General features: G+C 44.2%; 1 protein-coding gene across 1 annotated transcript in view; it reads right to left on the reverse strand.

The window, feature by feature from the left end:
* stat5a (signal transducer and activator of transcription 5a) overlaps window positions 1–22,344 on the reverse strand; it is a 129,373-nt gene that overhangs the window by 64,516 nt on the left and 42,513 nt on the right. The window contains 18 exon segments of the mRNA XM_071545535.1: window positions 2,520–2,824; window positions 2,827–2,907; window positions 3,201–3,280; window positions 11,870–12,024; window positions 12,027–12,139; window positions 12,608–12,660; window positions 12,891–12,992; window positions 13,159–13,269; window positions 13,737–13,788; window positions 13,944–14,099; window positions 14,552–14,694; window positions 15,067–15,161; window positions 16,012–16,218; window positions 17,385–17,477; window positions 17,716–17,838; window positions 18,703–18,790; window positions 20,091–20,270; window positions 22,140–22,295. Of these exon segments, the coding sequence (XP_071401636.1) occupies window positions 2,520–2,824; window positions 2,827–2,907; window positions 3,201–3,280; window positions 11,870–12,024; window positions 12,027–12,139; window positions 12,608–12,660; window positions 12,891–12,992; window positions 13,159–13,269; window positions 13,737–13,788; window positions 13,944–14,099; window positions 14,552–14,694; window positions 15,067–15,161; window positions 16,012–16,218; window positions 17,385–17,477; window positions 17,716–17,838; window positions 18,703–18,790; window positions 20,091–20,270; window positions 22,140–22,295 (2,293 nt within the window).

Below are 22,344 nucleotides of genomic sequence, written 5' to 3' on the forward strand. Positions count from 1 at the left end.
GGGAATCCCACTAGCTGTACACAATTAATAGTGTCTCATTTCCCATAACAGCATTCTATCAGTTTAGCCAGCTACTCAATTTAGATGTCAGTCTTTCACATAATTGAGGTTTCACTGTACATTACAGAGGAACTGTGTGGCTATACCATGCAGCAAATGGGCAGAGAGAGAGAGAGAGAGAGAGCAGAGGAAAAGTCGATGCCCCTCTCAGAGCGAGCATGGAGGATCGCCGATTGGGTCACCACCACATGCAGCTTGAGGGAGTCACGCTCAAGTAACATCAAATGAGTTGTCCACCAGCGCTTCGCGTCATTCAAGCCATTGACCCTAAAATGCCTACGCTGAATTTTCCGTCAGAAGAATCCCCCTGCATATCACACAGACCATTTCTTTCCATCTGAGCGAGACGGGTCAGTCATGGAAACTACAAAGGACAACACAGGCACAGCCTCGGCTCTGCAGAATGAGTTTGTGGATCTCCACTCTGAATTAATTTTTTAGAGCTGTCCTTGGTTAACTAAGGAGACAGTGAAAGAGCACCACAATATTGGCTGAACTTCATCACATCACACTACGCTAGGAAAGCTCAGCAGGCTCGCTGTTCAACATCGTATCAACATGGCATTCAGAGAATCAGCCTTTTGAAGATTTGTCATCAGTCGTGTTTAGACAGCATGATCCCCTTAAGCTTTCCTGTCACATTTTGCTCAACTTCAGTGAATTGGAATGATTGTTGTGGAGGGAGAGAGGGAGGGATTTGGGGCTTTGGCTCCATATGATATTCCATGAAATTTCTCCGGAGAACAAATGCGTTTTTCATAGTCAGTAAGAAAGAAAACCCTCAGGATGAAAAGAGGGAACACTCAGAGAATTGTTACCTTTCCTTAGATTCCCATCAAACTGGAAAGCAGCAGGCTGAGTGTGTGGGTGTGTGTCCATACATGCATACATGTGTGTCCGTGACAAACTGTGAGAGTGTTCGCCCACATCGACAGGGAATTCAATAATGGGGTAACAGAAAGAATTTGACAGGGTTTTGTGTCAGTTGCTAAGCAAACTGGGTCTGATATGACAGAATGCCACTCTCCAATGTGTCCCACCTACGCAATACTTCTATCTCCACCACAGACCCCATGATGCAGTCTGTCATGCTACCAGATTACACAATGTGTTGTGAAACAAGGCATCTTTGTGTGTTGAAGGCACAACTTAAGGAAACAAGATAAAATCATATGGGGAGACTTTGCCGTTGTCTGTTGCCATCTTGTTTATGTCAGTGTGTGGTGGAGCAGATAATTAACCTCCAATAATGGAAGTACTAATTACAGCTGGGCAATCATCAAAAACATCAAAATCACATTATCCATTACTGCAATGCCCAAACTGCAAGAGCTACAATGGAGAAAGATGGTCTGTTTCCAAAACAAGGTATGTGGTGTAGTGTGGTGTTCTTGGCCCATAAATCAAGTTTATACTGGGTAAAAGTTTTAAAACTGAGCAAATCCTATGCACCAGCATTTATTTCTGCCCAGGTTTTTTTTTTGACATTTACAACATTGTCAAGTACTGAAAAAATCAGCCTGCTTGTATTGCAATCCTTCCCTTAGCAATCCTGTAATACATTTTAAAAGGGTATACATATATCACAGAAAAACTGTAAGTCCCTATGAGAATGTTATAGGAATATTACAGTGAAAAAAAATACCACAAAGCATACTGAGTACTACAGACGCACTATAGGAATATTATAGGAATATTACAGCAATCGTCATGAGGATGTAGAGGAAAACCACTGGTTCACCTTTGGGGAGCAGCAGGCCAACTGCAGCAGCAGCAGCTGACTACAAAGAATGCAAATTGTCAGGCTCGGTATTGGCCACCGTGCTGTTTCTACTGACATCACATGGCTACAGATGCACCAGGCATGTGTGAACAGCTTGGGACCTTGGAACAATGTTACTCTTTCTGGGGGATCACTATAGTTCAATGAAGCAACTCTCTGTCGCCAACTTCTTGTGAGCAGCGGGCCTAGCACATTATGCCAGGGGCTCCCAAACTTTCTCATGTGAAGGACAGAATAGATTACTATTAGGCCAGGGAGAATTTGATAAGGTTTTGTCCTAAGGGAATCCATTTGAGAAGATTGTTGTGTTCAGATATGGTTCAGTAGAGAATTATAGGCCATATAGCTGTTATTACTCAAGGATTGGGAGATGGAGAGAGAGAAACGTCTGATCAGAATATTTCCCTTGTACATTCTGTCATTGTGCTAACTTGAGCATTAGTGAAATTAAACTAATCCTCATTTTGCTGGGGGACCCCATGGAACCCCCTCAAGGACCCCTGGAGGTCTCTGGACCCCAGTTTGGGCGCCACTGGGTTTACCACACAATCTGCGACACTGATTGTTGTTTAGTTGTTGTGTGGCATTACCGATTATATTAGATTCCTCTTCTGTGTCACCTTGAGGATCGTTGCTATGACAAGAGGGAAAAAGATAAGTCTGGACATCAACCAACCTTCATGATGCCGCAAGGTGTGTTTACACCTCCGTGACTTCTCTCGGCGGAATTATCACGGCTGCCACCCCCGATCCTTGGACTGCCGTGGTCCCTATAGCGTCCATTGGTGTAAACCCCCTCGGCCCCGTAGCCCTGGGCAGCGGCCGACACCTCCAAGTACGCCCGGGTGCCGGTCGGAGGCAGCGCGGCCGTATCGCCGGTTATTCCCGCGGCATTGGTCGCGCCCTGGGCCGGTGGGGAGCCGATGGCAGGATCCAGAAAATGTCCCGACACAGCCTCAGAAGCGTGCACCCCTGCCATGATCCGCCGGTGTTACAGCAAAACCCTCACCGCCACAATATAAAAACAGCCCATTGTCTCAAAGCAGGGGGGACTCGCTGAGAGCCTGCAGACGTCCGGGGCGAATTGCCTTCTTCACTGGATCACCACTGCCGGTCCATCATCGGAGCGCACGGTAACGTCTAAAGCCGGGGCTCGGGTGGTCAGATTGAACCGTCCTGCTGAAATAAAATGAGCAGCTCGGTGGCCCCCGAATGTGATCTCCGGTGTGATTAGCTTTCTGGAGGCGTCCACACGAAAATACTGGAAATACTGGCTTATGATTAGGGGTTGCCGCTCTCGATTCTGTTTATAGCTTGTACTTTCGTCTCCTTCTCCTCAAAAATGTTATTTGCTCACCACGTCCGCTTCTGTGGACTCTCCGCTGTGCGCATCGCCTCGCGCCCTGCACACTTTTGCACTGCTCGCAAATGGGAGAGCTTCCCCACACACATGCATCCGCGGGACAAATTCAAGACCCGTGAGCGCGCAATCGCAATAAGCACAGACACGCGAGCGCACGCACGCACACACGCACGCAAGCACGCACGTATACACACACGCACACACACACACACAAATTCAAGACCTCGCTCACACAATCATAATTTGCTTACGCGCGCACACAAACACACACTTGTAAACCACACTGTCTCTCTACTAGCAGCCTATATACACATTTATATTCATTTCAAGGGCAAACTTTTGAATTGAATTATCATTATGACCAGAATGATGCTAAACAAATGGGTCTATCACAGCAAAAGTCGATATAGAAATATTATATATAGGAGATATAAAATCACCATATGGTCACTATAAAATCATTATTGACTAGAATACCACAAACACTAAGTCCCTGGAGAAAAATATCATAGTGTTTTTTCATCATGGTAGCTTGGCCATTTGTTACTATGCTGGACAAGACTGGGAAAAGACTCATTCATCCAGAGAGGAAGATGTAGCCTAGTTTCTTGACACTTTTAACATTGATGTTGTGACACTTATTGTTATTGTCAAAACAGGAATTTATCCTTACCCGATTAGTTGTGGGGCTTTTGTTCACATTACCCACTCAAATTATCCTTGAGATATGAGAGAGTTGATAATTTACCACAATGTTAGGTCAGCTGTAATTGTAAGCATCACTCAGGCTAGTTCTTGATCTAATTTAAATGAGCACGGATGGGACCAGTAATCATGGTTATTCAAGCTTATATCCGTCTGTGAAGCCGCTTTGTGGAAGAGTGAATAAGATGAAGCTTGTGGACCTTTTTTTCCCTCAAAAAATGCAGTGGAAAAAACGGAACAACTGAAGACACGTCCTGTCACTCCTCTGTCATTTCACAGCACTGCGCTTCATCAAGGATGCAAGCATGCTCTCCCTCTACCCCGCCTCCCCTATTCTTAAGTATTGATTTGAACACAATGACTGGGAGGGAGCAACACAGAACAGACTGTGAATATTACTTCCATTCATTTACGCTCACATTCAGAGTCGACTGGAGAGAAGCTGGTTGCAGAGCAGCATCAGAGCACACAGGCTTAACCTTGGCATCCCTGCTTGGCTCACTGTGGCTCCGAGCATCTGCTGACGTCTGCGGCCAGGTCAAAGTAAACTACAGAGATGGACGGCACAACCTTCAACGTCAGGGCAACTCATATCATCAGACGAGTCATGGCCAATAACCAGGGATAATACAGCCCCATTTATATCCCAGTCAGGGGGCAAATCAAATTACAGCCAGTTTGTATGAGAGAAGTCATGTGCAGCAGCGAGCGTGAGCTCCGAGTGTCTGTTCATAATTGTCAAATAAGGCCAGACTAATCAGAGCCACAGCGATATGTCTCTGCAGCATGGCCAGGCTGGACTCCATACTCATACTGTCATCTCTTCTCTGGTTGTGTGCTGAAAATAGCCTCACTGTGCATCAATAGACGGCTACCTTGAATAGCCTTCTGATGGTGAAACTCTTCTTTCTGCTAAATGGTGACACATGAAACCCACGCACTGTATATGTAAATATGCAGATGTGTTACGTTACAGGGCGGGACAGCCTCTAGGGGTTAAGGGTCTTATTGAAGGGGCAGACCTTGGTGGTGACAAGGAGTTTAACCTTTAGCCAAAAGACAGCCACTCTAACCACAAGGCCAAGAGGATTCTTATGAATGAGAATGACTTACAGACATGTGAGTAGGTCAGAGCTGCAGCCCGGCTACTGTGAATGAAATCTATGAATGTATGACATGTGACACAGAAGAAAAGACAGAAAAAAACAGGATGGAGGAATGAAATGCATGCCGCCAGATGAGACAGTAAATGTCTGGGAAGAAGAGGTTGAAGAGAATGCAAACACCCCTCTCTTTCTCTTTCGCTCTCCTCTGCCTCTCTGCACCCCTCCTCCCCCTCCACCCTTCCCCTCTTGCTCTCTTTCTCGGTCATGTATTATGCATTCTCAGAAATAATTCAGCAAAAGTTCTGCTTTTAAAAGCCTCCCTGCCTGGCCCAGCTGTCTCACTTTAATGTAAAAATGCCTTTGACGACCGGTTCTCAAACTCAAACACCAGTTCCACGTGGACCCAGGCCGAGTGGGAGGGGGGAGTGGGGGTGGGGGGTGCGGGGGGTGAATGGGGGTCAGGGGAGTTCACATGAGTCCACAAGTTGAGACCACAGTCAGCCTTGTTAAAGGGGCCTCTCATCGATCCACCCACAAAATATGCTACGCAGCACTGTAAAGCACTTCTTTTCTCAGGGAAGACGAAGAGATGGGGATGATGCTGAGGAGGAGAGCAGAATATATGTGATCGTGCAAAAAGAAGAATAAAGTACAAGCGCGTGAGAGAAAGCGAAAGACGGAGAAAGCTTTATCAGCACTCTCGAAGGCGATGTAAATAACACCCTTGTTGTTTTCCATTGAGGTTTTGCTATAGTTTCCTGTGGCAGGATGTGAGCCATGGCTGAGCGGCGGTACCTCTCCCTCCTGCTGCAGCTGTCAGCTTCAGACTGATGGGTATCCATCCGCACCAAACCATCATACCTTCAGGCCTCATACTGCTCCCTCCTCCCACCAGCCATCCCCCCATCCCACTCGGGGATCGTATTGATGACAGCTGGCTATTGATCAAGTCCCCTAATCCCAGCTGGCTGGAGGGATATCTCATATCCCGGGCCCCAGAGGTTATATCCTCACAATAGAAGAGAGGGTCAGCAGGTCAAATGCTCAGGATTTATTACCGTGAAAGCTTTTTGTAGAAACACATAATCCATTTGTTCCTTCACACCTTCACCGCTCATTTACACTGCACACAACACTAGTTATATTAGAATTAATTATTCTAACGACAAAGGAATTCTTGCACTATAAACATGCCTCGCTCTCCCCTGTTCGTTTAGTCCCTCAGTAGCGGCTCCGCTGCTGAACCGAGATGTGTTTGACAGAGACAAGCACTCAGAGGCAGATTCAGGGTGAACTGCACATTTTAATAGCGATGTCTTTTGAGGAAGTTCCCGCTGCTCGCAGCTGGGGAGCCGAGGGCGTGTCTTCCTGAGCGCTGCCACCGCACTTCCTGTGCTTGCTCATATGACCATCGCTCCAGAGGGAACAGAAACCATCCATAATAATCGGTTTCATCTAGCCTGTGTGCTTTACAGTCTCATTCTGCCTTTATAGTTGCTCTTTACCTCCACTTAACCTTGTTTGACTTAATTACTTGTTGATGTTGATTAATGGGGTGTTCATTAAAGACAATCATACAACTTAATTAAGGGAGGAAAGCATGGCGGGGAGGAGGAGCTGAAGACTGACATTGATTGTAACCTGTCAGAGGCTGACAGCTTTGATTCTAGGTGGAGGGCTGACAAGCTTTATATTGCTTTGGACAAAGATTTAGAGGACCAGTCTGGACTTGTATAACGGCGCCCCCTGCTGAAACACTGTCGCCCCACTAGTGGCTGCATTTATACAATGAATCACTAGATTAAACATTTTTGTTTTTCACTTATTGTCTCATCCTTTGATATAAGGAGTGATAGTATGTAGCAGTTCAACATGCTAGTATTTTGAGGCTTTACATGTGTTTTGGTAAGAGGTTTTTTGTTTTGTTTGTTTGTTTTGTATTTTTTCAGTTCTACCCCGCTGTGTGCAAACATTTTCTATTTTTTATATTTAGATTATTTATCGATCGATTGTATTCAATGCTTTAAAATGGCATATCACATAATAGAGGGAAAACAATTGTTTTGTTTCAATTTATTAATTCATAAATCAAACAAGTGCAGTTTAATCAACCTTTATCTGATGTAAAGGTGTGATGTAAAATGGTCTCCTGGGGTTATTGGGGTTATAGAGTTTGTAGTGTTCGCAAACACTGGAGCAGAGCAGATCCGCATTTTGAGTCATGATGGGTCAAGAAAAAAACAAAAAAACTTAGGTCTATTTTTCATTTACAAGTCAAACTCTTCAACTCAACAGCATACACGGATTTGTTGATTGCTGGTTGTGTCTTTAAGGCAGGAATTTAAATTTTGTTTGATCTCTTTTACTTTCTATCAAATTCATGTCTCACTGTACATGTACTGAGTAACTAATTACTGTGATTAGTATAGATTTCAGTCAGTATATTGCCTCCCAACTGACAGAAACCCCTTGGACTTTGCTGACATCTGGTGGCGATGTAGTTAGATGAGCTGGAGTGAGAGAAGCAATGGTCAGAGAAACACTTCTATTAAAAGCCTGCTCAGCTAAATAGAAATTACTTCTTCTCTGACTGGCATTTTGGAGTTTATTATCTAATATTTGCTGGAGGGTTTATATGCAATCAGCCGGTTGATTTCAGGTGGATGACTGATGAATTCTCAAACTGCTTGCAGTGAATTAAAAGGAATCCAACATGACATTTCACACTTAGTTGGCCTTGCCTATACAGTATGTCTGCTACTGTAGATTCATTCTGCAGCACAGTTGGCCAAGGATGTTACATTCCTCAGTTCCAAGTAAAAAAAGATGCTCAGGGTAAGTGTGATATAGTCTATTCAGACACTGCCCTACAATTATGCTCATAATCACAGGTTTAGTCAGCCAAAAATATGAAGGTGATGATAATAATGTGCATCAAAACCAGACAAACCTGTAAAATGTAGATTAGACCATGAATTTAAGACATGGACCCCTATTACACCGAGGACCTTTGATAAGAATGTGCTCCAATGACACCTGTCTTATAAGATTTGTTGTTATAGGTATGACTTAGCACAGTGGTTCTCAACCTTTTTAGCTTGTGACCCCTTAAAACGAAGTGATGCCTAACTCAGAGAATGTTCTCAGCCTAGAGGCTGAGAACTGTAAAGTCTTTCACAAGAAAAAAGAGCATAAATTACAACATAAAAACATAAAAAATAGACCCTAAAAAAATAGGGTTAATTTTCCTATCCCGTAAATCATCTTGCAACCCCCCAAAAATATAATATATAAAATATAAAAAACCCCAGGTTGAGAACCACTGACTCGGCACATGACTGTCTTGAAATCAACTGTTTACACTGCACTGTTGTGAGAAAGTAACAGTGGAAAGTAAGAGTGGAACCTGTAATCAAAATTAGTCGACCTTTTACATTCTGTCATCATAGTCATCATCATCTGTCATCATAGTGAAATAATAATTTTGGTGGGGTTCAACTGGAACTCCCCCAAGGACCCCTGGTGGTCCCCGGACCCCACTTTGGGAACCACTGGAAGACTCACTGGAAACACCCTCCTGTGAGTCTGAATGCTGTTCTGCTTTTCTTTTTTATTCCATTGCTTCAGGCTACAGTCCAATGGTTATTTTGTTATACAGTATGTGCCAAGTAGACGTTGTTCTGTTCTCATTTTATATCACTCACTCTTCATTCTGCTAAAGAGGTTTTAGCTAAATTGGTTTCATTTGAATTATGTCCACGCCCGTAAACACTCTTCAAAACAGAGATCATAACATTCCGTATCCCGATGCTTGTAAAGCCCTTGTACTGAATGCTGTTTTCGTATCCAAGCAACAACCTACCACTGACCTCTAGGAGCATCTTCCAGTGAATTACATTAACTGACCTGCATTTTCAATCTTTAAAATAGTAGATAATGTATAAATAATTAAGGAATGACTGGCAGGTAGTAAATTCTAATGAACCATAATAATTTGTTTTCCTGTTTGGGGGAGACAGGCAGTGGTTTCCTGGCTGTCTAAATCGATAATGAAAATAATTTAAGCAATAACTGGTAAAATTTGTATTGAATTCCATGCTAATTAGATTTTCTTATCATTTTTCCCAGGCATGACTCCAGGCAGGTAATTGGCATCTGAGGTACTGTTCAAATACACAAGAAAAACCTATTTTGCGCCTGTTCTATCTGCCGCCAGATGGCAGAAGTGAGCTGATCCGGGCTCCATGCTGGGGTCAAGGCACAGGGCAAGAGGGCGCTGCTGCTGTAAGCTGTGAGAAATAAGTATGACCAAGGAACAGAGGGAGGTGAGTTAAACTCAGGTATGCACATACACACACTGTATTATTAATTCACACAGGCTTCCCATACTTACTCTCTCTCTCTCTGACTTTCACGGCACTTTTTTTAGCCCATTTCCAGGAGAAATACATCAGCAGGTCATCTTTGACAAATTAAGGTAAAATCACTCATCCCAAGACTGATCAGTGGAGCTTAAACCTCTTCTTCCCTGCCGCCCCTGCCACTGGGTCCATCATTATAAACACAGGTTGCACGGCCAAGCTTCGTTCAAACCCACAGAACTTTATTTTAAATTCTAGTCAAGATAACAAGTTTTCCAAAGAACCAAATGTGTCATGCTGAATTACAGGGAAATGTGTAGAAAATGATGCACAAACATCTAGATTTTTTCCATTTGATGTAATTGTGCAGCCATAAAAACATGGCGTCTCGTATTTGAATATTTCATTCAATATAAGCAGCTAGAGCTTAAAGAAAGAGTTGGAACAGCACATACACAATATGGATGTGACATTGCTGTACAGTTAGGAATTTATTTTTTTTTCTAACTTTGAAGCTGCTTAAGGGGAAATTTAAGGGTAAAGTCAGCTAAAGTCAGGGAACAAGGGGTTAATCAATCACTGAGGATCTCTTCAGAAGACGGGACGTGTTGGGTCTGGAGGGATTCGGTCCACTCTGGCAACTGAGGCACTTTCTTGTCTGAAACGCCCTGTAAAAGCCATTTCCTGCAACCCAAAGGCCTCAGTTTTATCACACAGCATAGCTCTAATGTTTTTTAAGTGCAGCGGGCCTTACTTTGTTATACGTGCAAACAAGGCAGTCCTTGTTTTTGTTAAGACTTTTCTGGCAGGCCCTGCTTTACACTCTGTGAAACGACAACTTGAAGCATTTTACTGACCATGTGCAGCCATAGAATGAGAACGATTCAATGCATCCTTGTCCGTGTGGTGAAAGTCATTTCACATGCTACATTATGGGAAACAATGCAGCAATGTAGCTCTCTCACAGCTGTGGCAAAATACTATGTAATCAGTGTTTCATTGCCAGGGTTCACTTGCAGTACATATACATACAGCATGATACAATATCATGCAATATCATTAGATGTGCTCTGGGTCTAAATTGACTGTGGTGACTGTATGCAATAAAAAAAAAACATTTATTTTGTAGTGACATCAAAATCTTCTGTCCCTCTACATGATGAGTTCAAATTATTTATAAAACTTTATTTTCTTCTTTTCAACTCAACAGCTGCTTGTCTTGGAAAACTTCCAAGCGCTAAACCCAAACCACAAACATGGAACATACATTGAACAGCACACAGCGCCATCTACAGCATCAAAAATACACAGTCTACAGTGAAACAAAGGTTCAAAACGATGAGAATAATGTTAATAAAGGATATATCACAAGACTGCCCGTGTAGCTTGAGATTTCAAAAACATCAGAGAAAGCAAGAAATACAAAAAATGTGGGTTGAAGGAAGAAATGAAAAGAAAACAGGAAGAAGGAATACTTTAAATACTGTAATGTCTGTTGGACGAACACAAAAATACATTAGAAATGCTCATCTGATTTCCAGTTGCTCTGTTGTTGTTGTTTTTTCCTGGTACTTCTGGCGACACTGGACTTGAAACTTCTGCTCAGACTGAGGAGCCAGCCGTTTGTTAACCCTCATCAGGGTCATGCAAGGGGTTACATTCAATAAGGGGAGTGCCACAGACAAACACTAATAAAATAGAATTATGGTAGAGAAAATAAATTCATATATTCTGTATACATAGATCACTTTCTATTTGCCTTTAGTTTTGTTTATGATACATCAACCAAGTGAAGGGATTCGTTCCTGAGGTGGTGCGAGGGTGTTGTCAACAACACGCTTTCAACTCTGCCTTTGTGTCAGAGGGGAAGGGGGGGTTATAGTCTCTTGATTTGACTACTGCAATTTGTTCTTATGTGTGTGTGTGTGTGTGTGTGTTTGTGTGTGTGTGTGTGTTTGTGTTGGGGGTTGTTTACAAACCACAACAGAGGCGTGTATGGCAGGAAAAGGGACACAGAATGAAAGCAACATCTTGACTGAAAAACGAAAGCGAGACAAAGCAGTAGAGGGACACGACACCAAAGCTCGTCTTTGAGTTCTATATAAGGTTCTATGTGAGTCTGCCCAAGCATCTGAAGCCTGCGCCTCCCTGCGCCCCGGGGTGCCAGCTGCTGGTGTGCTCATGTCATGTAGGGCATGCACATGCAGGTTTAGTAACAGTGCCAAGACACAAGGACAGGGACGAGTGGATGGATAGACAGGTAGAAAGAGCTGAGTCCATTGTTTAGGCACATAAGCTGAAATACTGTGTAAAAGGATTATTATAGAAAAGTTTATTCGAGTTCTGAGATTAATCTCAGAATTCTGAATAATGCCAGAATTCTGAGATTCAATTTAGAATTCTGAGTCAGAATTCTGAGAATAAACAACAACAAAAAAAAAACAGCCAGCCCAGGGGCAACAAGGGATCTTCTCAAACATTATATGACTACAAATTACGAGAAGGAACCCAATGACCGCACCTACTGGTATGAACGCGGTGTTGAAACCACAATGGCAACAACAGTAATACCAAAGGACCAGAGGAGAAATGCGAGGTAGCGTTGATGAGGGGAACAGAGGGGAGGGGAGGGGGGAGCCCAGAGACCTGAGAGGACAAGCAGGCAGGCAGCGCTGGATAAATGCTTAGATTTGCATTTCTGTGTACAAACAGAAGACAAATAGCCCTGTGAGAGTGAGGGAGGTGGATAAGCCCCCCCCCCCTCCGATTTCAGCTGGTGAACAAATCAGAACAAAATGCGCATGCCTCTCTACTGTATGTGTACGCGTGTGCTGTCAGTTGCACAAAGAGCAAAAGAGGAGAGTCACTCTGCATTTCTAGGTTAGTGTATATGGACTTGAACAGCGGACTGAAACTCCCCAGAGCAACAACTCTGATCATGTTGTCAAGAGCAAAACTCTTCATTAAAGCTCGTTTTTTTTTTTTTTTGTCAAAGGGCAGGTTCAATGTCAATATCAAAATATTGATAAACCATTTACAAAGAAGAAAATATAACAAAATAAAAACAGTACAACTGTTAAAATGACTTCATACAGTAGCATTTTTTTTAAATCTCTTCAAAATCAATTGAAAATGCATGCACAATGTGAATGAGCATCTTTTTTCTTTCTTTTCCACAATACTGTAACATGGTAGTTTTTGCATTATAACTAGTCTGTTTTACAAACACTTATGGACACAAGTAAAACTAAGAGAAGAGTCACTGACATGCATGCTTTCATGCTGAAAAGAAAAAAAACAAAAAAAAACAAAACAAAACAATCACAACCATTATTAACATTTCACATTATAGCTATCTGAAAAAAAAAAAGTATCATGAGAAATGAATGGAATTGAACCATGAGAAATGTCAGTGGGGGTGAGGGTGGGGGTGGCGGGTGGCGGGAGGCGGGGGTTCATTTGGTGTTGTCAGGGGTTAAAAGGTCAAGGGTCAGGACTGTTGGCCGCCCCACTGGCTCTCTACAGGCCGCCGCAGCAGCTCCTCCACATGCCGCGCCACGTCCATGGTGTCGTCCAGGTCGAAGTCCCCGTCTGCGTCCAGCATGGAGTCGCTCCTGCCACACAGAGAGGACACACCCGCACTCAGACAAGCCAGCGGTTTGTCACCAAGAAACCCAGCATGAGCAACAAGACACACACACACATGCACACACACACACACACACACACACACACACACACACAGTGGAACCCAGATGTTCAAATGGCTTGTTGACTCACATAGGTGGGAATATGCCATAGGCGTGAGGGTGATTGACAGGTGCTGGGGAGGCGCCGTGATCCATGTATGTGGGGTTTCCACTTGCTGGGTCAGGATTGGCTGTAGTGAACCTGTAGAGGATGAGAAGACGCACACACACACACACACACACACATATACGCGTAAGATAAAAGCCTCTCAGCCCATCCTCAGCAGTTGCCTAAGCAACTATCCTCAGTGAGTATCAGCGTGTCTTCCCGTCCTCGCTGCTTCATTATGGCCGTTCTCTGAGCCGGCGGCGCACGGCGGGTGAACCTGCCGCGGAGACGGGCAGGGAGCGGGGCGAGCTGACTAACAAGCCTAACTCTAATGATGAGAGGAAGACACGCTCACTCAGGAACCCATGCCAACTCTAATTGGCCTCCTCCAACTATAACAGCTAACTAATAGCTGATTTGAATTCAAGATCCAATGGTTGGTGATTAACTCTAAATGTTGCCACAGCGGAAAAAAGGTGGGTGGACGGCAGAAAAGAATGAAAGGAGAGACAGAGGGGGAGGAAGAGGAGGGTGGGAGGAAGGGGAAGCTAGATACTTACTCTGGCACCACTTGCTTGATTTGCGGCTTGACGTAGCCATCCACCGCTTTGGCTACAAGAGAGACAGGCAGAGGGAGAGAGAAACAATCACTGATTCCTCATTGCGAATGAAGTTGTCACAGAGCAATCACGATCCATTAGAGAAGCTTTACAGCATTATATGGTATTCAAATGTTGCACATGTAACAGAAAAGGAAGGTTGCGTACAGAGCGGCGGGGTGTAATATTTGGAGAAGACCTCGTCCTTGGGTCTGTCTGGGTAGAGGAACAGGAGGTGATTGAGATCGCTGATGCGGTCGGCCAGAGAGCGAATGGAGAAGTCTTTGGTTGTGTATGGCATGAGGTTCCAGACCATTCTCTCCCCTAGGGAAACACAACACACACACCATCGTATCAGTCTTACGATTAGATAAGATAAGATAAGATATCACTTTATTACTTTTTCAGTAATATTAGCACTTTTCCCAGCAAATGTTAGTTTTACTAGTGATGTTACAGTTACCAATCGAAAAAAAAAAGTCATTACTTTTGTCATCACCACCTCTAATTAGGTTCAAAAATTCTAAAACTATCTCCCACTGCCGTCCCCTGATTGATTTTCATCATAATTAGTCATCACCCTCACACAAACTAGGTTAGATGAGAAGTAGCAGACAAGTATACATTTATCTGGACAGAAATATTAACATTACTTTGACTTATTTGAGCAAAAGGATGACAAGAATATTAGACATCAGTTCTGTTTGGTTTCCCTGGTCGCTCACAGAGAAGTGCACAGACGAGGACGCTGAGTTATTTACATTTACGCATTGTACCTGCTTTGTTGGGATTTTCCGCCACCCAGGCGATGGTGATCCCTCCGATCTCAGAGTCGCTGAAGCGCAGCAGGAAGGTGCCGTTGGGTTTGGACAACAGCATGTCCTGAGCCTGCTGCTTATTCACAAAGCCCAAGATCGCCCTGAAAGTGAGGCAGAGAGGAGAGAGAGAGAGAGAGAGAGAGAGAGAGAGGGAGAGTGACAAACAGAAAAAGACATTAAATTGTCATGTGTTCATTCTCACCCCTCTTTCTTTCACTTTAACACCCATTACTGGTAAGAGCATGTCCGGCTTCCCCAGGTTGCCATTAAGTGTGAACCACTGCCTGAGTTGTCGAGATTGAAAAGAAAAAAAAAAAAAAACGGGGATGGGAAAAACATTTACTTGCACAGAACATGCAGTTCAGCTGCCAATTGAAAAAGAGGTGTGTTTTTTTTCTCTGTTCTACCACTTTTTTTTTCAACTGAAGACCGCAACTGACGGCAACCTCTGCCTGAAACAGCAGTTTCCTTACCCGTCATTCCAGTGTGGTTTGAGATGCTTTTTTGTGAGTTCCATCACACCATCAAACCACTGCCAAAATGTGAAGTTCCTCCCGGGCAGGCTTTCCTGTAGGGGAAAGGGTTTTGGAAAAGGGTTTTACAAACCAACACTGTATTATCTTCACAGAGTAAAACAGCGATCAGACAGAAATGTAGATCTTTCAAAGGTTATGTGAGTCCCTCATGTCCGTCCAGTCCATAAATACAGAGAACAACACGTCTTCAAACACCCAAGCTCAATCAGGATGCAGCACACAGCAACACTAACATCTGTACTGTGTGCATCTGTATGTGTATACGATGTGTGTCTTTGTGTGTGTGTGAGAGAGAGGGAGAGGGAGAGAGAGGGTGGAAGTGTGTGTGTGTGTGTGCGTGTGTGTGTGTGTACATGAGTCTGTGAATCGGCTGAAATTTGATGTTCCTGTAATCAAATGAGACTAGATGGTGTGCGGTGAATGTGAGTGCGTTTTCTGCCATCGCCGGCCAATGAGGCCCTAAGCCTTTAAATTAGCCTTTCACTGTCTGGACAAACAGACCCATTAAGATGAAGACCTGGCTACCAATGAGGCATTCTCGCTCGGGTCAACTGGAGAATAGGTCTGCACGGATGCTGCAAATGGAGGAAGAAATGTTTCTATATATGAGCTAGATCACTCCATGAAGAACATGCATGCAACCGAAGTACTTTACTGAAACCAGCCTGCAGGCGAATTAAAAATGTAAAAGGGAGCTAACCCTGTCTAAGTGCTGAATGATAGAAATCCACACAATAAAACTGATGATGACAGATAATTGGTTTGCTCTAAGTAAAGGTGGTGTGTGTGAGTGGAGAGAGAAAATGCGAGAGAGAGAAAGAGAGAGACAGAGAGAGAGAGAGAGAGAGGGAGAGAGAGAGAGAGAGAGAGACCGGTTCTGACCCTGTTGAACTGCGACCAGGTCATGGTCATGCTGCGGTAGTCCTCGGGGCTGTTGCTGGAGCTGCTGAAGGCCTTTTGAGCCAGGAAGGCCAGGTTCTCGTCAGACAGGCCTCGGTTGCTCTGCACCTCCGCCTTGTACTTCATGTTGAGAGCCTCGCACAGCTGAGGCCACAGCACCTTGTCGGGCACGAGGAAGGGCACCCGTCCCTGCAGGCGGAGGAGAGAGCGTGAAGCTTTTTATCGCGTCTGGCGAGGCAGCAGGATGCAAAACGCCATCGCCAACAGAGCTATTTCCACAGTAAAATCTTTTTAGACTGTGCCTTCACTTCCTCACATATATCAGCATCGAGGGAGAAGGTTGTGGGACTTAATTAAAAATTTGCAGCTAAGGTATGAAGACTCAATTACGGTAAAATTTTGAGAATATTACTTTTTATTTTATTACTGCTGAATAAAGAACAGACATAAAGAATGATTTTTACAATGAAGTGTCTCATCCCTGACTGACTTACCTGACTTTACATCTTGATGCCCTAAGCACTGTGAGAAAAACTATTAATGATAGCAACCATATATTGGACTGTTGCAGATTTGATTTGATGATTTGATCAAATATTTTTTGCATTAAAATTGCTACTCGTAATGTTGAATTCATATTCATGTAATCGTTCAAAGGGGAAGATCAAACTAATGCACACTGTTATTTTTTTTCAATTTTTCAAGTTTTTCAATTATATACAGTATCTTGTAAGGTTACGCTGAAAATGTCATCACACAAGGTTGTACATTTGATAACTACGGCTCAATAAATGTTGATATGAAAATTTCACACAATTTTAACTCATTTATGATATCAAAATCAGTTAAAAATCAGGATATCAATCAAGCAATCATGTTATCTAGATCAAATCAAATGTTTGTGTTTTGGTGGTGAAAAACATCAGCCACTAAAAAAATAAAACAGTAGTAACAGTAGACTTTGAGACTTTGAGGGTCACGGCATCATATGAATTCTGTCCAACAGCAATCGACGAGCCCCCAACCATTTTTTCCTCTTTACAGAGAGTTTTTGTATTGTATTTCACAATTCGCCACAAGGGAAGAACAAGTTCAGGGCCTCTTGGAGGCCAATGGATGTGAAACATCAATGTGACGGATGTTCCTTCTTGTGAAACATTTAAAAACCTGGGCTTGATGGAAAATACAGCCACTGACAGCCGTTCAGTTGACGGGCTTCAGAATAAACTGTTCTCTTCGCTTTGGTTGTTTTTGAAAAATTTGTGTGTGAAGATACATCAGGCACATTTGGGGACAAGAATAGAAGGTTTGAAATTTTCAAACACACAGACACACACACACACACACTTACTCACCGGCTCTGCAAAAGAGTTGTCCCACAGCACAGTTGCAGTGGCATTATTGTCTTGGCTACCGTGAACTATCACCACTACGGGAAGCGATAACGTCTGTTCAAGGAAAGATGGGAGGCCATCAGCAAAACAATACTGTAACAATGCACATACAACAGGCGACCTTCACATTTCTATGGACTTGTGTGGGAGTGGACGCTCAAGGTCACATCCCTGTGATTTAAGCTTGGGAATGGATAGATTCCCACTGTTGTAGGAAGAAGGCTAGCATGGATGGTACTTTGCAAGTGTGTCAAGGCCATTGCACCTCGTTTGCCTGTGTGTTCACTCTTACCTTAACCTGAAACACAAGCTCATTGCCTCCAACACTAAACTGGGACTCGAACAGGATGGTGAACTTCTCTTCTGTGACAGACTCCGCCCCTCGCCTGTCCGACCGCTTGATCCTCTTCAAAGACTACGGGAAAGAAGACGTGTGTAAGATGGAGGAAAAATTGGATATACATGTTTGCCTATAGGGTGACATTCATCATACATACACGCATGCATAATTCACTTTGATTCAGACTACATGGCTGATGTAAATAATCCATGGAGGGCTCTTGGGATTGGTGTTAACAACACATGTGATGTGGAGATCAGCACTGCTGAAAATGCAGGCTGATCCTCCAGAGCACTGATGAATTACCATGGGTTTGTACAGCACATATAGAGCTACACTGAAAAAAATGTCACCTTCAATCTTCAACTTCAATATATTATTGAGGCTTAAAAATGCATATAGTTAAAATAAAAACCAACAGGGTGAGATCAAATTCCAATGCAAATCAACTTTTTTCAAAAAATTCTAAAGCCAAGTGATAATATCATGATACTAGTGAAGTGATCAACCTTATTTCAAGATACTTTCACTTGTTTCTTAAAAAATCCTGAAACAAGTGGAGCAGCAGTGGAAACTACTCACCACATTGGCAGATTCTTTTCACTTAGACTTAAAGCATAAGCCGTTTTTGACCTGGATCCTGTTTTCCCATAATTGAGAAGCTCTATAGTGAAGTAACTGACAATATTTTGGTCAGAACTGATTGGTATGATGGAACAAGATGATGATGAAAATAGGGTCTAGGTCGAAAATGGACGGAGAATGCTTTAATATAAGATCAAATGAGGAACACGTTTTGCAGTGTGCTGGGTGTGGGACTATACCACCCCCTGCCCTGCTCTTTCCCATCGGCATTTGAGCCCAAACATAAACTCCTCCTATATTGTAAGAGCTCATCCAGGCCACAAGCATCCCTCCCCCAACCCCCTGCTCCCTCACCATGTTCCTGAAGTGGGCGCTGAGAGTGCCTGTAGTCTGGTGGTACTCCATCACACAGTTATTGTTGAGGATTTCCCCGCTGCTGTCACTGAAGAAGAAGAGACAATCAAGGAGCGAGTCAATTCATGGTGCTGTCAGCCGTGACGCACTTCAATAGCGAGAATCACATTCTTCACAGAACAAATGGAAACAAAAAGACACTCTTATCAGGTGGCAGCAACTGAGTGAAAATCACGCAATGCTCAGGAATTACGTTCTCCCTTGTTCTCTGCATAGTTTGACTGATACAGATTTTCATCTTTTTCGCTAAGTGACAGAAACACCGAGCAGATGCCTCCGGGCGACGGATGAGGTAGCCCAACATGCCAAGTGGTTTAGATGAGAAACAGCAGATGATGGCTGAGGGACAGCAGCGTTCACTCATTTAACCCCTGGCCGACTGACCGACCGGCTGACTAACGATCCTGGCAGGTTTCTATTAGTCAGGAGGAATGTGGGACGTGGCCGCGGAACAGGCTAAATGTGGATTCTCCGTCCACTCCATAGATTCCTCTGAGGCATTGTTCAAGTTCCAGCCATGTCTTTGTGGTGAGCTCCGGTGACACAGTAGGCCAGAGTTCACCGTGGGGATCCACTAATCCCTGTACAGTATCACGACACCTCATCTTAATAATGGTGCAGCGAAAGCTCATTCCAGCATTTATGAAGGAAGCTATAGAGGGGATACAGAAAAATATGCATGCATGCGCTGCGTTCATGTCACATCGGAAGAAACGAAAGAACAGGATGACATCTCGTTGCTACAACTAGCGTTCATGTGTTTAACTCGTTGGAACGCCCACATTTTTACCTCTGCCAAGGAGGTTATGTTTTCGGTGCTGTTTGTTTGTTTGTTTGTCTGTTTGTTTGTCTGTTAGCAGGATTACAGAAAAACTACTGGCCCGATTTTCATGAAACTTTGTGGAAGGGTGTAGCATGGGCCAAGGAAGAACCCATTAAATTTTGGAGCGGATCCGGATCCGACTCACGAACAAGCAATAATAGCATGAACCTTGGCGGAGGTCTGCGCTCTCTGAGTGCCCTTCTAGTTATTTATGAATTTAAGATCAACTACGAACAAACTGCAGCAGACATTACTTGCTTTTTGTAAGTAGAGCTGATTGTATTACTGGAAATATAGCTAAGAATTTTGATTTTTATTATCTTGGACTGCTGACATCAGTGGATTCCCTGCAGTGTTACCGCCTGTTACGCGAAGTGGGACGCAACAACATCCCACATGTCCTACTTGTAATTGCCACTAGGAGGTTGACGTGAGCGGTTTTCCCCAGTCGACATGTCGTATTTACGGTAAATCCGACATGGCGTGAATGCGGCAACAGACTCACTTCCTTGTGTTCTCGTTCTTCAGCAGGGCCTTGGCTTGCTGTTCGCTGATAATGGTGGCTTTCACCTGCGGAGGGTTCATGTGCACATTCAACTTCCCGCCCACTAGCAGGCGCACCGTGGCGGCAAACTTGGTCTGGGTTTTCAGCACCTGTGGAGGCTGCTTCTCGATGATGAAGGTGCTGTGGAGCGAGAGGACAGCATAGCACATACAGCACAGAGTGAGAGTGAACAAGAGAACAAAACCCTGTTGATTGGGTGTCCTGGTGGCTCATTAGGCTCATGCAACAGTGACATCCTAAATTCAAATCCGGTCTGGGACCTTTGTTGGATGTCCCCCCCAACCCCCCTTTCTCTTTCTCTACTGCAAAGTATCAAACAAAGAGAAAATACCAAAACTAATCTTTTTAAAAAAAACTGTTGATTAAGCTCTATTGATGTGCCTTTGGGAGGATATTAGCCTTTGGAAATGACCTCAGACGTAACCACGGACAATAATGGAAGGTTATGAAAATAATCAGTGAACCAACTGGAAGGATGAACAGCTACTGACAATGCTGCTCTGTCTGACCGTCTGTCTGTCTATCTGTCTGTCTGACCGTCTGTCTGTCTGTCTGTCTGTCTGTCTATCTGTCTATCTGTCTGTCTGTCTGACCGTCTGTCTGTCTGACCATCTGTCTGTCTGACCGTCTGTCTGTCTGTCTGTCTGTCTGTCTGACCGTCTGACCGTCTGTCTGTCTGTCTGTCTGTCTGTCTGTCTGTCTATCTGTCTATCTGTCTGTCTGTCTGACCGTCTGACCGTCTGACCGTCTGTCTGTCTGTCTGTCTGTCTGTCTGACCATCTGTCTGTCTGTCTGACCGTCTCTCTGTCTGTCTGTCTGTCTTTCTGTCTGTCTGTCTTCTGAGACTACAGCACAAGCAGCCTGATGCTTAAACCTGCGGGCTCAGAGAGCTCTTGGAGGCGAACACAGCCGTCGTTCTGAGCCTTGCTGACAGCCCTCCGCTCTGTCAAGCTACACTAAGTGGTGATGAGAAGACGCTACACACTCTCCCCTTCCCAGCCTACACCCTCCTGGGGCTTGAGGGGAATTTGAAGAGGATGTGGTTTGGTTGGAGAGCAGGAGACACACGAGGCAGGAAGAGGAAACATAAGCTGCACTTGTGCTGTGATAGCAGTGCATTACTTTCCGTCTCTCTGTGGCCAATCAGACATCGCTATGACAGTGACACGGCTTCTCGGTGCATTATGGGTCCCTGCAGGGACACGCCTCTGGGAGACTGGGAGGGTGCACTGGGAAAACTTCAGATTACTTCCTGTTCAGAGATGCTGGAAGACTAAAAGACCCTGACAGATGTCTCTTCAGGGCCACAACATACTGTCCTGGAAACTACGTGATTGCCTGAGCCTTCTCTCTCTCCTTTAATCTCCTGAATATTTCATGCTCTTTGTCTCCAGATCTCTCTAAGTGCGCTCAACATCCGTCCTTTGCCTCTGGGCATCTACTTCTCTCTTTACATTCGGTCCTGAAACCCTGTTTGTTTCTCTTATCTCCTCCTTCCTTTGAACCTGGTCCTCTGTAACCACATCATGTCCCCCTCTCTCCTCCTCTGTCCATCTTTCTCTCTGTACTGCTGGGGTTTGAGGGGGGAGGCTGGCTGATAAATAAAGCTCTGTTAAATGGGAGATCAAGTGGAGAAAGAGGAGTCAAGCTGGGCCATCAGCCCAGTATGTGCCCACTACGTTTTCTGCATGGGGCTGAGCACATGCACACACATGCACACACACACACACACACACACACACAATCATATAACTTTACCCATGTGATGCTCAATGAGTCAGTAGGAGGATTAGCCCAGTGCCTGAATAATGTAATTTTAGTAATAGATGGCAGCCACTGTTGTGTAAGTGGGACAGACTGCTTGCATAAGGGCCCACACTGAGCGCAGGGCACGGCAAACAACATACATATACATGTGTAACGTATACATATCATATAATATATATATATATATATGTATGTAACATGCACGTAACACATTGCACACACCTGGTGACCAGTGCTGAGATGATCTCTGTGATGGTGCTGTTGAGTTCGTTGAGCAGCTCTTCGATGGGGCCGGGGATGGGCAGCTGCTGTCTGAGGTGCTCTGCCCTCCGAATCTGCTGCCTGTTCTGCCAGATCGTCTCCGCCAGCTTCTCGCACCTGACACACACACACATACACACACACACACACACACACACACACAAAG

This window comes from Centroberyx affinis, unplaced genomic scaffold (assembly GCF_046629955.1).
Source record: "Centroberyx affinis isolate AG114_WGS23_722 - 3 ecotype Tasmania unplaced genomic scaffold, CSIRO-AGI_Caff_v1 ptg000255l_1, whole genome shotgun sequence".
NCBI classification, from domain to species: Eukaryota; Metazoa; Chordata; class Actinopteri; order Beryciformes; family Berycidae; genus Centroberyx; species Centroberyx affinis.